The 14,026-nt window shown below is 41.1% G+C and overlaps 1 protein-coding gene across 1 annotated transcript in view; it reads right to left on the bottom strand.

Moving 5' to 3' along the window:
* Positions 1–14,026, bottom strand: part of ANO6 (anoctamin 6) — a 79,441-nt gene that overhangs the window by 4,453 nt on the left and 60,962 nt on the right. The window contains exons 13-19 of the mRNA XM_069802233.1: positions 13,011–13,236; positions 11,950–12,119; positions 11,274–11,371; positions 8,459–8,589; positions 7,445–7,650; positions 1,261–1,463; positions 695–800 (exon numbers count right to left, since the gene is read on the bottom strand). Of these exons, the coding sequence (XP_069658334.1) occupies positions 695–800; positions 1,261–1,463; positions 7,445–7,650; positions 8,459–8,589; positions 11,274–11,371; positions 11,950–12,119; positions 13,011–13,236 (1,140 nt within the window). The remainder of the gene's footprint in view (positions 1–694; positions 801–1,260; positions 1,464–7,444; positions 7,651–8,458; positions 8,590–11,273; positions 11,372–11,949; positions 12,120–13,010; positions 13,237–14,026) is intronic.

Here is a 14,026-nt window from a genome sequence, read left to right as displayed (position 1 = left end):
TTCCCCCCCTGCATGGAAAGAGTGGTTACAGTTTCTTTTAAAATTGTTTTAGGTTTGTTCAAATGACTCTGGGGCAACGGAGTTCTCTCTGCTACGGGAACTCTGATCTAACCAGTCGCATGTTTCTGATGACTTCAGTAGTCCCTGGATCCAGACCTAAGTAGATTTTATAAGGAAATAATACCTAATATTCCTCTCCCTTCATGTTGGACTGACTCCCATCTTTCATAAGCCCAGATTGTAGCTGCAGAGGAAGGAGCAATTACTTTTTGATGCTCATCTAGCGACTCACCTCTTGCAGTGACTGTCTTTATAGACTTCACTCTGCTAGCGCACGTGTATTATGTATATGTATTCATGAGACTGTGTGCAAACTTCCTCTAAGTATATGTAAAAATATTTTTAGTGTAACTGTCCCTTCTATTTCTGATACTAAAAATAATTTTACAGTTCTTGAGAAAAGAAACTGCAAACGGGGGCAATCCTCAGCTGATGTCATGACTTCAGAGGCTTCTTTTTCTAATGGTGCTACACTTACTTAATTTACATCTCCCAAGCTCTTGCCCATGCTAGCACACCTCACCAGCTCTGATAGCCATGCCTGGACAGAATGTCTTTGAAGGATTTTCTGCATGGAGGGAAGAGAAGTTTAAATAAGTTTAAATAAGTAACGCTCAAAACTCCGTACACTTACCTCCATGACAATGATGAAAGCCAGCTTGGCTGCAATGACATGCCAGTAGTATATGTTATGCTCATATTGGTGCTGATGGCCAGGAGGGTAGCGGAAATCCCGGTATCTGAAAGCAAGGTAGGAAAGTCAGGAACTAGTCTCAGGCATCTCTGCAGTACGGCACTGTGGCCAGAGGATGGAGCAAGACATGTCCCTGCTTAATGCATCCAGGAACAGTTAGCTGCACATAACTAAAGTAATGGGTAAAATCGTATCTGCAGAATAAGCTATATTTGGCTGAAATGTCCTTTTTTTTTGCCACTGTATTAAGAATTACTTACAAAACTTTAAAAGTGTTTTTTTTTGAAGACTATCAATAATGAGAAAACCAAAATAAAGTAAGAATTTTCTGAGTAGCACAAACTTATGGGTGAATACTTCCACTCAGTTCTGCCATTCAAAATATGCTGGCTTTTACTGTGTTTTAACATTTCTTACTGGATACTGTTAACTGAATTAGATGATTTAGATATTAAAAAAAAGTATTTATTTCTGTCATTGGAAAAGAATGGTTATTTGACACTTGCCTGCATGTTGTTTGGTTCCCAAACCAAGAAGGGGAAAATGGCTTGCTTGCATTCTTGAAGTCTGATATATTGAAGACAGAAAGCGTACTGTTTATATACCCTTTCATAGTGTGACTGCTGTGACTCCCATAAGGAGGGACCGAAAAGGACCAGTAATAAACCAGACGAGGAATCATGTCAGATGTAAAAGCAATGATCATAGCCTGCATTTCAGAAAAAGAAAACAAAAAACCAAAGCAGTGTTTAAGAAATAAGCCTTAATATGCATGGCTTTGCCATATACGTAGTACCTCAAAAGTTACAGTATGAGCTAAAAATAGAAAATATGTGCTTTTCCAGTCAGTGGTTCCCTCTGTAAACGAGCACGTAGTCACTCATGGGCATAAAACAATCTCTTTCTGGAATGTGCACTCTGTACGGTTTTTAAATTACGCTAGCTCTGCTGGATGCCTTAAAAAAGTTATACTATAATATACATTCTCCCTCAGGAGCATGCAGTGGAGGTCAGCAGCCAAACTCACCTTAAACTACTCTAAGGTAACCTTCAGCAAACGTACTTGCTATCAGATGTACTTACGAGATGCTTAAAGAAATCCTGCCTGATGAAACTTGTGGAAACAACAGAAGAGTCGTTCAGTAATAGGAAATTAAATTTCACCAGGAACCCTGAGGTTTGAGTAAAGGAATTAAATAAATTATACATATAGCTGATCCACCTCTGACCCTAGAAACGTCCCACTCTTTCTGAGGTGCTAGCCAGCCCAAATTCATTTGGCAGTTGTTGCCTCATAAGTTTCAATGTCAATACATGTGGAAACTGCTCCTGATGCCAAGATAATTTTTTTAGTAGCAGCTGCATAGTGCTGTTTTACATATGACGTGACCATTTGTTTTTATCTTGCTCCCAAGAGAGTCCCTGTCCTACTCAGTCTGCTAGTCCCAAACTGGGTAGGAAATTGGATCTGTGGGTTTGTTGTGGGAAGTCTTTTCTAAACTCATGAACTTCCCAAAACATCCTATTCTGGAGGACAGGTTGACTATGTTTAATCCAATCTCCTCCTCTGCTATTGCAAATTCAAAAGCTTTCCCTGTGAGGAAGACTTTCCACTGGCAAGATCTGCAGCTGAGTGCCTAGCACCTAGGAAGGAGTGATGAGCTGCACTCTGGCTGAGAAAGAAGTCTTTTGTCCCACGGCAGGGGAAAAAAAACAGTTGACAACATGGATGGAAAGAAACAGGGCAGAGACATGGAGGAGAGAGTTGTGAAGTAGGGTTCTAATGGGATCGGGGGAGGGAGGTTTAGGCAGAGATGCATAAAAAGGGCAGAAAAAAAACATAGGAAAGGCATGGGACAGAGGAAGGGGCAAAGTTAAGCAGTAATGGGTAACAGAGGAGCAGAAGAGCTGCTTAACATCTGTATTTTATTCCCCTTCATGCCAGTCTGCGATTCATGCAGTCCGTATTTCTTTATTTTCATGAGACGGGGAGAAAGCTGTCCACTTTCGTGCAGCAATCCCAGCAAGGCAGCCCTGACCTGAGGAGGTATTTGTGCCACTTGTAGAAAAAAGGAAGGGGAAAGAGGAGAAAGGATGAAAAAAAATGCGGACACCTCTTCTACGGTTCCTCAAACAACGCTTTGGTGGCAGTTCTAGGTAAAACAACTTGCCTCTGCCCTAGCAGTTCACTCATGCCCTGTGCTGATCACTCATGCCAGATATATCGTGGTGCTGATCTGGCTGGGAATCCCCGCTGGATCTGCTCCCTGGTCTGGTTCATCGTACGTTTGTCAAAGTGCTGGTGCCAGCATAACACAAGAGACAGCAACAAGGGGAAAAGACAGGGAAGGGAAAGGGCGGTGAGTTGAAAAGGGTGCAAGACCCACCCCACCTCAAGTAGTACCACTGCCAAAGGATGAACACTATCCCAATGGCTTACCTTTCGAGCTGGCTTACTCTGAAGCATCTGAGAAGCTAAACTCTAGTTTGCAGAAGCAATACTTTTGAGACCGTGGTCCAAGATCTATATTTGGTTCTAATTTGGCTGATAAGAAAGAAAAGGGAGGCGTCCTAAGACTAAAATAAACTCCTTTAAAATTTTCAAGGATAAGATTTTTTTTTTTGGTACTGTACTCTGGCTTAAATCAAATTTAGTTGGCATGCAGTTTTAAAAACTGTTTTTAAGCATTACATGCCAGTGTGAAATGAAGTGAAAATTATGTGTTGTTTATATTTACATGCAGAGTAGGTGTTTTTGGCTGACAAGAAATATATATTACGGTGTCTTGCAGTTGCAGGGAGACGACCTCACACCTAAATTACTCTGTTTTTAGCTGAAGTGCAAGCATAGAAAGTTTTAGTTAAATATAATTTCTTTCTGTTCATTAGCTCATCCAGTCAGACCGTAGATGAACTAATAGCAACTGAACAGTAAGGCAAAAACATCCCTTCTCCCTTTGGACCAAATGAGTTTGATGCTGCTTCTTTGTATCATTTAGAAAGATGCTGGAATATGGTATTTACACAACTTAATATTTGCTCTTACTGAATTTTTTTGCAAGGCCCCAGGTCTCTCATCATCCTAAATCTGAACCCTGTCTCACTCTCCTCCTTCTCTTGGAATGATCTCCAGATGTGCTCCAGAGAGCTGCAAGGACAGAAATACGAAAGCTAATCCTATGGTGTCCTCTCAAAGGAAAAATTTTCTTTCCTCCTGAATTATGGGCTGCATTTCAGAGTATTGCACTGGAGAACTACAAACAAATAGCACATTCTTTACTTCCCAAGCTTTACTGCACACAGCTTTCCATTTATACCATAACTAATTAAAATCAGTCTTCAAATCAACAACAGATGCTTTGGTATCATGCAATAACTTGTTCGGTGCCTGAGCGGCAAGTCTCAAAACTGATAGTTTTGTGCAAAAGTTGCTTCCACATTACTAGCAGGTGTTACAAAGGTAATGCATGAAGGAGAAGACGATATACTACCCAAGTCTAATCAGCTGTAACAAGTCACATAGAAGAGAAGAAGCAGTTTCTGTGTACTAAGGAAAAATCAAGGCAGGGATGGTAAAGGAAAGACTGATGACCTGTCTTAGATTCTGCATGTCAAACAAGAAAAAAACCTACTTAAAGGAAGAAAACTGCTTCTAGCATTTGCTCTAGTACATGGCTTTATATTCCACACTTCATTAGCAAGAAATACCGATCTCTTCGAGGTCCTTACAACACTTGCAGCAGGGCCTTTTGAACGTGACAGTCTCTGGTGCTGTGCCCCTTGCATGCTAATAGCCCCACCAATGTCAGCGGCAAACGCACTGCATTCACACCCGCATTAACTATCTAATCTAAGACACGAGACCTCCAAAAAGGGTGACTCTAAAAGAAACATGCCTGCAGTTAACAGTCACGTGAATGTTGGGATTGAGTGCCTGTCAAGGAGAACAGAGAGCAAAACCAAGTTGTAAACACACGTTTGCACATCCAGGACTCCATGTTTTCAGCGATGCCTTGAGGGGTGTAGCACGTAAAGAGGAATTTGGAATGAAAGAAGTTGCAAAGGTCAGATTAGCCTCTGGTGGGTTGTGACTGGGTAGTGACAGACACCTATTGCTGGGTCATTTTTCTGCAGAAAGCAGGGGACGAATACATTCCTAACGGAAGCCTACACGTGTCTGAGTCACCCTGAGGCCACGAAGGGCACATTAACTCTGCCCTGAATATCATAAGGACTGTGACTAAGGTACTTGTAAGAATATTTTAAAGTAATCTTAAGAAGTATATACAACTTGTAATTTCATAGTGGTATTACAAGATCCAGCTGGATTGACTGGGAAAGACAGTTAGCTTATCCAATAGCATAACATATTTGTTTTTCTTCCAGGGCACCAGAAACTTTTTTGCCTTTTATTTTATAAGTTTTCTAGCTGCATAGTTCAAAAGAGGATATTGGTGCACCAATAATGTTGACTCTACTTCTAGCTATGCTAGATGAAACTATGCTTCATCTGTGAATTTGCATTATCTGTTGGGATTTGCATCACTTGCTAGGAGAGTTATCATTAACAATCTTTTGCACAAGCACTAAACCAAAAGAGCCCCAAAGTATCTCTGGCATCACCTGACATTTCTAACAATCTGAACATGTGTTACCAAAGTTGCATCAGTTTTGTTTTTTTTTTTTAATTTTAACACCACATTTACTAGTAGGCTTTGGATGTTCACATGCCTATAGAACAGCTGGATTTATGTTTGGCTTGCCTCAGCATAGCACTGCGAAACAGATGGAGCATATGCTCGAGCTTGTTGTCTGTCTCCCAGATTCTCTTGTAAATTTTCCATCCTCAAGCTCCCTTTTTTCTTCTGACATTTCTCTGTGCTTAATTCTCTGCCTTTATGTCCTCCTGAGTCTCCTCTTTACATCCTAGCTATGTTTACCATACCTGTTGAATTGCTATAGTGCAAAATAAAGTTCTGAACAAGAATAATGGCCGTTTTGGGAGACCTTCCAATACCTGAAAATACATCTGGTAGCTAAGGCTGACATTTAAAATTTTCCTAATCACTGAAATCCACCCTGGACTCCTATTTCTATATGGTACCACCTCCAGCCCCCAAAATAACGAAAACAAGCTACTGAGAAGATAATAACCCAATATGCAGTCAGGTCATGGAAGCTCATCTATCCATTCTTCAAAAATAACCTCATCTTTCCAGGGGCAAAACAAAGACTTCTTAAAGTGGGGGGGGGGGGGGGGGGAAGAGAGAGGAATATGCAGGGACACTCATCTGGGTGTGGGAAAAGAAGGTGCACATACCTACCCCTATATTGTTTCTGTAAAGCACAACCCCTGGGGCTGAGACCCCAGACCCGCCAAGCACCTAATGACTATAGAAGATGCCTGAGATACAGGGCTATAAGTTCATGTCCTTATTTAAATTTGAATTATTCTTTTACTTGAAATAAGTCCCCAAACTATTGAGTTAGCAACTATAGTAGAGTGCTCACCTCCATTTCCCTCCTCTTACCCAAAGTCCACCATTCTCCAAATAGGCAGAGCCTCCTACGAAAGCTTGGGCTAAGATAAACTCTTGTCTTTAGACTCAACTGCTTTCGCCAGAAACTCCTACTGAGTGAAAACAAGGTACTGTTGCTGCAAGGGCAAGGTCCTGGAGGAAGTGACTACCTTTAAATGTGTCAGAAGGGATCCCTGATCTCACCGATAACAGCAGAAAATGGTGACCCTGTTGAAAAAGGCTATTAACTATGGACAGTCTGTTGTGCTACTGTCCCTGCAGAGGAAACCAAGGGTCACTGCTCTTTTAAGAAAGGCCAGCAGTGAGAGTTTTTTGAAAGATAATACATATTAGCTACTGTTTAAGAATAAGCAATCAAATAATTCACAGTGGTAAAGTCCAATGGATTATTTTTCTTCCCACAATGCAGCCTATGTATGAGATCTTGGTAAATCAATGATATCGGAAATCTGAAAGGTCTGAACTTCACTGTTAGGAGTATATTCATCAGAAAAAAATTTCTAAATATTTTAAAGAACTTATTTTAAAATTAATTTTAAATCCAACTGAAAAACAGATTAATTTGCAAATTCTCAGAAAATTCATTCTGACTTCAAAAGGTAAGTGCTGCAATTCTGAGCACAGATTGTATTTTTAAGTACACAAGAAAGAAGCTGAATTTCTGTTTTAAGTGCAAAATTGCTTAAAGCCATATTCAAATATGAAGGCATTGACCATAAGAATTGTAACAATTAGAAACCACAATCAATTGTAACTTAGCTAAACTGCAACCTATTTTTTTTCAAAAATCATGCATTTAGCTGTAGACTGTCTACAGCTAAGAAAAGGTCTCTATTCTATGAGCTATAATTTTAGGAAAGATGGGCTATAGTCTTCACATGTAACAGATTTTTCTGAAGGCTAGCAACTCTAAATAAAATTTCTTTTCTTTAGATCTAATATTTTAGACAGTAGCCATATTCTGTTTCCAAAACATCTGGAAAGTAACTGAGAGCCTAATTCACAGCGGCTGAAGTCTTAAGGGACTGATGCTCGTAATTCATTTAGGGTCATTTAAGTGCTACATTGCCACACGTGGCATTCCCACATTTGGATGTAACACCTGCAGTGCAGGCATTTTGTCTTTTGCAACTGTTGGCACTGTACTTACATTGGTGACCACCGCCAGAATGGCTATGCCTTGCATGATGGGCTGCCAGGCACCGATGTCTTGTGCCTTCTGTGTAACCATGCGCCTGAACTGGGTCGTCAGCTTCCACGCGTCCAACCGGATTTCCAACATGTTGTTAATAAGAGCCAGAAGAGGAGCCAGGGGGAACGATGCCACAAACAGAGTGACAAAGCCAAACTGTATAACTGTCAAAGGGAGAGGTTACATACGTCGATGAGGCTTTCACTTACTGGAGATAAGCATGGATGAGCATGTATACTTTATATACTTCAGCTGTGGGAGAGAGAGACAAGAAAGAGTAGCCGAGTTCCTAGCAAATCTTTTGTATGAGAAGATAGGAGCACAACAGTACTGAAAAAACCTGCTAGGTGAAGGGGACAGGAAAATGTTACAAGCCACAACACACCAAGAGGAACTATTCTGGGTATTTAAACATCCATTTCTTTCTTACGTCTTCATCACAAAGACCCAGAAATCAAATTACTATCATCTGTCTCAGTGCTGTGCTGCAAAGCCTGGACTAACGATCATCTTATGGGTGTCCGAGTGCTGCGACAAGTACGCTGGCAATGCTGTGACAGAACGGATTGTAGCAACAAACCGGAGATCTGCCAGCTCCCAGGAGGCCAGCGGCAAGTCCTGGTGACTGCACAGCCCCAGCAGAGCAGTCCGACGCAGGGCTCTGCTGTACAACACCAGAACATGGCAGCGGTCTGCCTTCTGGGTGCATTTCTTGGAGGATGGGGCAAAGAAGCAGCAATACTCCTCCTTGTACAGTCAGTCACATGCTGCTTCCTACTTATAAATTGGATTGAGGCTTAGCTGCTTAGTAAAAGCCTGCAAAACTACCTGTAATGGCTCATCAAAACTTGTCTTGGAAAACATTCATGTCTCCTCTGTATACACTTATTAAGCATTGCTTGTATGAAGATTTTCTTTAGAGCATGTTTGTATCCAGCAGTGGTAGGGAATCCAAACTAAACTGCTACTTACCCATTTCAAGATACTCATAGAACAGTCCAAGTTTTCCAATGGGCTGCAGGTGGTAGTCCTGTTCCCAGCGTGGAACAACTTTTTCTGATCTAGTAGCTGCACAGTATCTTCCGATTAGATTCTTAACCCAACTATCAGCCAGGGAGAAAAAGACCACTAACATTGGTAAAATAACCTAAAAAGTTCAGTAAATGGAAAAAATTGACATTTGTGCTGCTATAGCTTTGAACAGTGGATTAAGTTATTCTTGAATTACTGAAAATTTCCTTCAAACATGAGCATAATCTTCTGTTGCCTTATCCTGAAAGTGGTTATTTACAACCATAAATAAGAGTGTGAAGGGGCAATATATCAGAATCATACTGATTTATACTTATGTTGTACAGCTGAATGACATGTAAAATTGAAGGTAACAAAAAATCAAGTTAAATGTAAGCCTGTGGTTAGGCAGATGAATTCCTTCTGATCACAAAATTCACAGAATCATAGAATGGTTGAGGTTAGGAGGCATCTCTGGAGGTCATCTGCTCCAACCCCAACTGCTCAGGCAGGGCCACCTACAGCTGGTTGTCCAGGACCATGTCCAGACAGCTTTTGAGTATCTCCAAGGATGGAGACTCCACAACCTCCCTGGGCAACCTGTGCTAGTGCTTGGTCATCCTCACAGTGAAAAAGTGTTTTCTTATGTTCAGAGGGAACCTCTGTGTTTCAGTTTGTGCCTATTGCCTCTGGTCCTGTCACTGGGCACGTCTGAGATTAGCCTGTCTCCCTCTTCTTTACTCTTGCCCTTCAGGTATTTGTACACACTGATGAGAACCCCCCTGAGCCTTCTCTTCTGGAGGCTGGCCAGTCCCAGCTCTCTCAGTCTCTCCTCATATGTGAGGTGCTCCAGTCCCTTCATCATCCTTCTGGCCCTTTGCTGGACCTTTCTTCAGTAGGTCCACGTCTCTCTTGCCCAGAACTGGACACAGTACTCTAGGTGTGGCCTCCCCAGTGCTGAGTAGTGGGGAAGGATGACCTCCCTTGACCTGCTGGCATCAGTCCTTCTAATGCAGCTGAGGATGCCATTAGCATTCCTTGCAATGAGGGCATTTTGCTGGCTTATGTTCAACTTGGTGTCCACCAGGACCCCCAGTCCCTTTTCTGTCAAGCTGCTTTCCAGCTGGGTGGCCCCCAGGTGCAGGACTTTGCAATTCCTCTTGTTGAATTTCATGAGGTTCTTGTCAGTCCATTTCTCCAGCCTGTCAAGGTCCCTCTGGGTGGTAGCACAACCCTCTGACTTATCAGTTTGGTGTCATCAACAAACTTGCTGAGGGAGCACTCAGTCCCCTCATCCAGATCATTAATGAAGATGTTAAACAGGACAAGACCCAGTAGTGATCCCTGAGGAACACCACTTGTCACTGGTCTCCACCTGGACATAGAGCTGTTGACCACAACTCTTTGAGTGTGACCAAGTCAACCATAACTTCCCCATGGTGAATCCATGCTGACTACTTCTGATGACTTTCTTGTCCTTTGTGTGCCTGGAAACAGTTTCCAGGATTAGCTGCTCCTTCACCTTCACAGGGGTTGAGGTGAGGCTGATCTCATCTGAAAGGCTTGCAGGAGAATTTAAGAAAACTGATGAATTGGCAGTAGCCATTTTCAGCAGTCAAAGAACCATATTCAAAAAAAGGAAGGTGGGGGCAAATGTCTATCAACAGAGAAAAAAACAAAATGATTCTTTTTATACTTGCAGAGATGCAGAATGAGGGAGCAGTTAAGAACTAGATCCAGAAGTGATACTCAGCACTTCAACACCTAAATGTTACTTGTCACCCTGGGAAGTGAATTCAAAATTCTGGTCAGATGAATGTAGTTCCTGTACACAGAAGGAGGAGTCAGTCGTTTATGGCTGGAGCTGACATCTGCAGGTCTAGGGACCCTTCCTCAGCTAAAAGAAGATGTTGAAGAGAAGGATGGGTGTACAGGTCCATCCTGCAACCAGCAGCATATACAGAGCATTGGGGAGGCACCGTATCTCAGCAGAGCACCCTAGCCTCAACCCTACACAGTATTTATGACATGCTTTGAAGTGAGTGCAGCAAAGGAGCACAATTCATGGGCTTGGAAGAACCACAGCCAGAGGGAATACAATGCCATGGGCTGGTGATTATGGCATTCAGGAGGGCATGAGTAAACTGGGAGTTCCCTACTCCAAGCAACATAACAGCCACTGATCAGCATAAAATAAAGAACAAGTCCTGGGAGAAGGAACAGAGTCCTGGATAGTATCTTAACCTAAATTAAATGTAGGGCATTCGTGATTAGCACTTTGCTTATTGTTTACATTAAAACATGACCTTCCAGAGATCTGCCCCACTGAAAGAGAACCTATAGGCACTATGAATGTCAAATATGACTGTAAAACTAAATGAGTTAAATTAGTAACTTATGCATGACTTTAAAAAGCCCAATGTATAACAACTAATCAATCCACTCAATATTAAGCAACAGTTTTTAGTTTAATAGTTTCAGAGCCTCTATAGCCTCAGTTTTAAGTATCCAACCCGAAACACATTGAGTCTGATTTGCAGAGGAAGGAAGCATTTCTGATTACAACTAAAATCAAACAGAACGACAGAGACAGGAGCTCAGAGCTACCAGACCGAAAATATCCAAACTGTCTAAAAAGGCCCCAAAAAACTAGTCTGATGCTTTTGAGAATGCAATACACACCTATCAAATTTAGTGACCAAATGCATGAACACATCAAGCAAAAGCAGTATCTTTCAAATATGAAAAAGCAGATCACTTAATAGCTTCAACTTACGGAAGAAGCACTTCTTGAATGTTGTTCCAGATCGCTTTACCTCCTACTATGATGGCAAGCTGAGTTGTGAGTTCGAGGAGACATCCACCTGGATCACACTGAAGGTTACGAGAGACAGGAAAAATTTTTGAAGTTGGGTAACTTTTCAGGCACGGATGAAGCATTTAAAATAATGCATTCCTGGTTTATTATGAGAACATTTCTTAAAGCAATACAAGAAGACTATTTAGGCAAACCTTTCCAGTAAGGTATGCAAAAGCCAATTCCAGGCCATGTATGGTCACATATGATAGGTTGACAGGACACTAGTGAAAGAGTGAAATACCAGGTGAAGTCATGCAGGTCTGTACTGTGCTGTCACGAGGAGAGGGTCACCCAGCAGAATAGGAATGCTTCTGCTGATGTTCTCCCCTTCCTATGTGCCAATTCACAGATTGCTGGACCATGGGAAAACAAGCTTGTCTGGGTACACGTAATACACTTCTAAGCGCAACTGGTCTCGCGGCATATTCTTTTATGCTAGGGGTTACTAAGGAGGCAATTGGCTTGGCAGGCAGTCACTTTTTGAACCCTCCTGTTAAATATGTACAACTATGTTATACACTCCTAACTGTAGCAGAATACCTGGACTAATGGCTCCTGCTGTTTAAAAACAAACATTATGATACATTCTTACCTCTTCATTGCGATACTTTCCTAGCCAATAAACTGGATTTCCAGGGTGACCTACAAATCTACCCTTAAAGAAGGCTATGTAGAAGCATGAAGAATAGTAGTTGACAAACTGGAACAAGAACATCTTTGTGGTCAGACTGTTTTCATAATCAGTCTGTGTCCTTGGAAGCTCTGCAATTGAAAAAAAAAAAAAACAAATTAAAAAAGAAAAGCCAACCTACAAGTAACATACAAGCTGCTTTAGAGCCTCAGCTGGAAAAGTATGTGTATGCCTTGTATTCCTTAATATGACTGAGCATTATAAATTAGATTGTACATAATTCCCATGTATACTGTAACCATTATGCTAATTCTAAAACTATATGGGTCGTAAAAAGGAAAGAACTTGTCCCCTGACAATAAAGAGAAAGAACAAGCAAAAATTCTGATAACTCAGGGAAAAAAAAAGCACCCAAATCCAGCACACTCAGGAAAGATGCAAATGCAACACTTTGAACTGATGAAACAGTATTAAGTGAAACTATATTAAAACACCGCACTACTTCACACATCTAAAGTAAAATAGCTACTTTAATGTTGATGGCCTGGATATAAAGAATAATAATATTTGTGACTGTTTATCTATTTAATAACATGGGAATGGTATCTAGCTTTGGAACAGTGACCTTATTTCATTTATTTACAAGAAAATAGCTATTTTCCCCATAAACAAAAGCTAATGTAATTGAATGCATTATGCGTTACAGATCTGTTTTCATAAAGCTTGGTTATTATAGTAATTTTCTTTGCTTTGTCTGTTTCACAAGCACAAAACTGTAAACAATTGATCTTTCATGCTGTCTATACAAGGAGTTTTCAGGCAAAGAGCTGAATATCATATTCCTTTGATATTGAGAAAATCCGTATTTGAAAATTTCTAGATGGTATTGTATGACTTGGTGGGAAAATTCTGAAATATGTGGTACAGGTGTTCATTTATTGGAGTTCTTATTATACATGTACATGGTATTTTTTCTTCCTATTTTACCCCAAGTTTCTATCTGAGGTACAGCAGTGGCATACCGAAGTCGGTAATCAGGATTGCCATTTTTTCATAGACAACGTTGAGAACCATAATGACTATAAAGCTGATGAGTGAAGCAGTTACTGAAGTGGCTGTCTGCGGAGTCAGGTACTTGAGGATCGTCTCCGTTCCACTAATGTGCTGTGACAACATTGCAGAAAACACCAGGAAAACCGAGAGCCTGTAGACAATGATTCCAATAACTGAAGCAATAATCAAAAGAATCTGCCAAGGAAGCGCAAGAAAGATGTTAATGTTGAACCATTTGCTTTAGGAAGAAGTGAGTTTGTAACACTTTTTACAATAGGCAAAAGGAAACCAATTGTGTGCCTGTCATTCCATCGCAAGAGGATGATCAAATAAGATAGAAGGCAATAAATACAGAATCCATAAAAAAAGCCTTTTTTTTCATGCAGCATAGTCAATCTGCAGGAAAGAAAAGAGATGGTCTGTTTTATGACTAATAACAAGGTTTGTACCGATGCGAGCAAAGATAATGAGATGCGTAATCAAATCTTACGCCTTGAGGCATGTGATAGAAGATATCTCCCTCTTTTGACATTGGGCAATTAGTAGGATGGCAAATGTACTAGCAAGTCTACATTGATTATGGAAGGGGTTGTACCTTCTCTTTTGTGTGATAATGTTACAAACTACAGACCCCTGAAAGGAACAGACAAATTTTAAGCCAAGTCATGTAATCTGCAGGAGTCGTAATAATGATCCATGCACCCCATCTTGCTTGCCACCTTCCCTCTTTCTGCTTCTCCTCCTGCTTTTATTTCTTGCTAGTTCTCTAGCTATTACTCAGATTGAGGTCCACAGAGCTGTGAATCTTTTTTCCACTATCTCCGCAAACTGCCATGAATCCACCTACCTCCCCCTTACCCTGCGCATAAAAAGAGTGCAGGAACACAAATGACAAACCCAGACCAAATCTCTTCCCTTCAACCTGAAGTCCTGCCTATTTAAATCCAACAGCAAGCCAGTATTCTTTCCTTTGTGTTTCAGAAGT

The sequence above is a fragment of the Haliaeetus albicilla genome, chromosome 14 (genome assembly GCF_947461875.1).
Source record: "Haliaeetus albicilla chromosome 14, bHalAlb1.1, whole genome shotgun sequence".
Taxonomy (NCBI): Eukaryota; Metazoa; Chordata; class Aves; order Accipitriformes; family Accipitridae; genus Haliaeetus; species Haliaeetus albicilla.
Note: the sequence above shows the minus strand (reverse complement) of the source record. Positions and strands in the feature narration are given on the sequence as shown.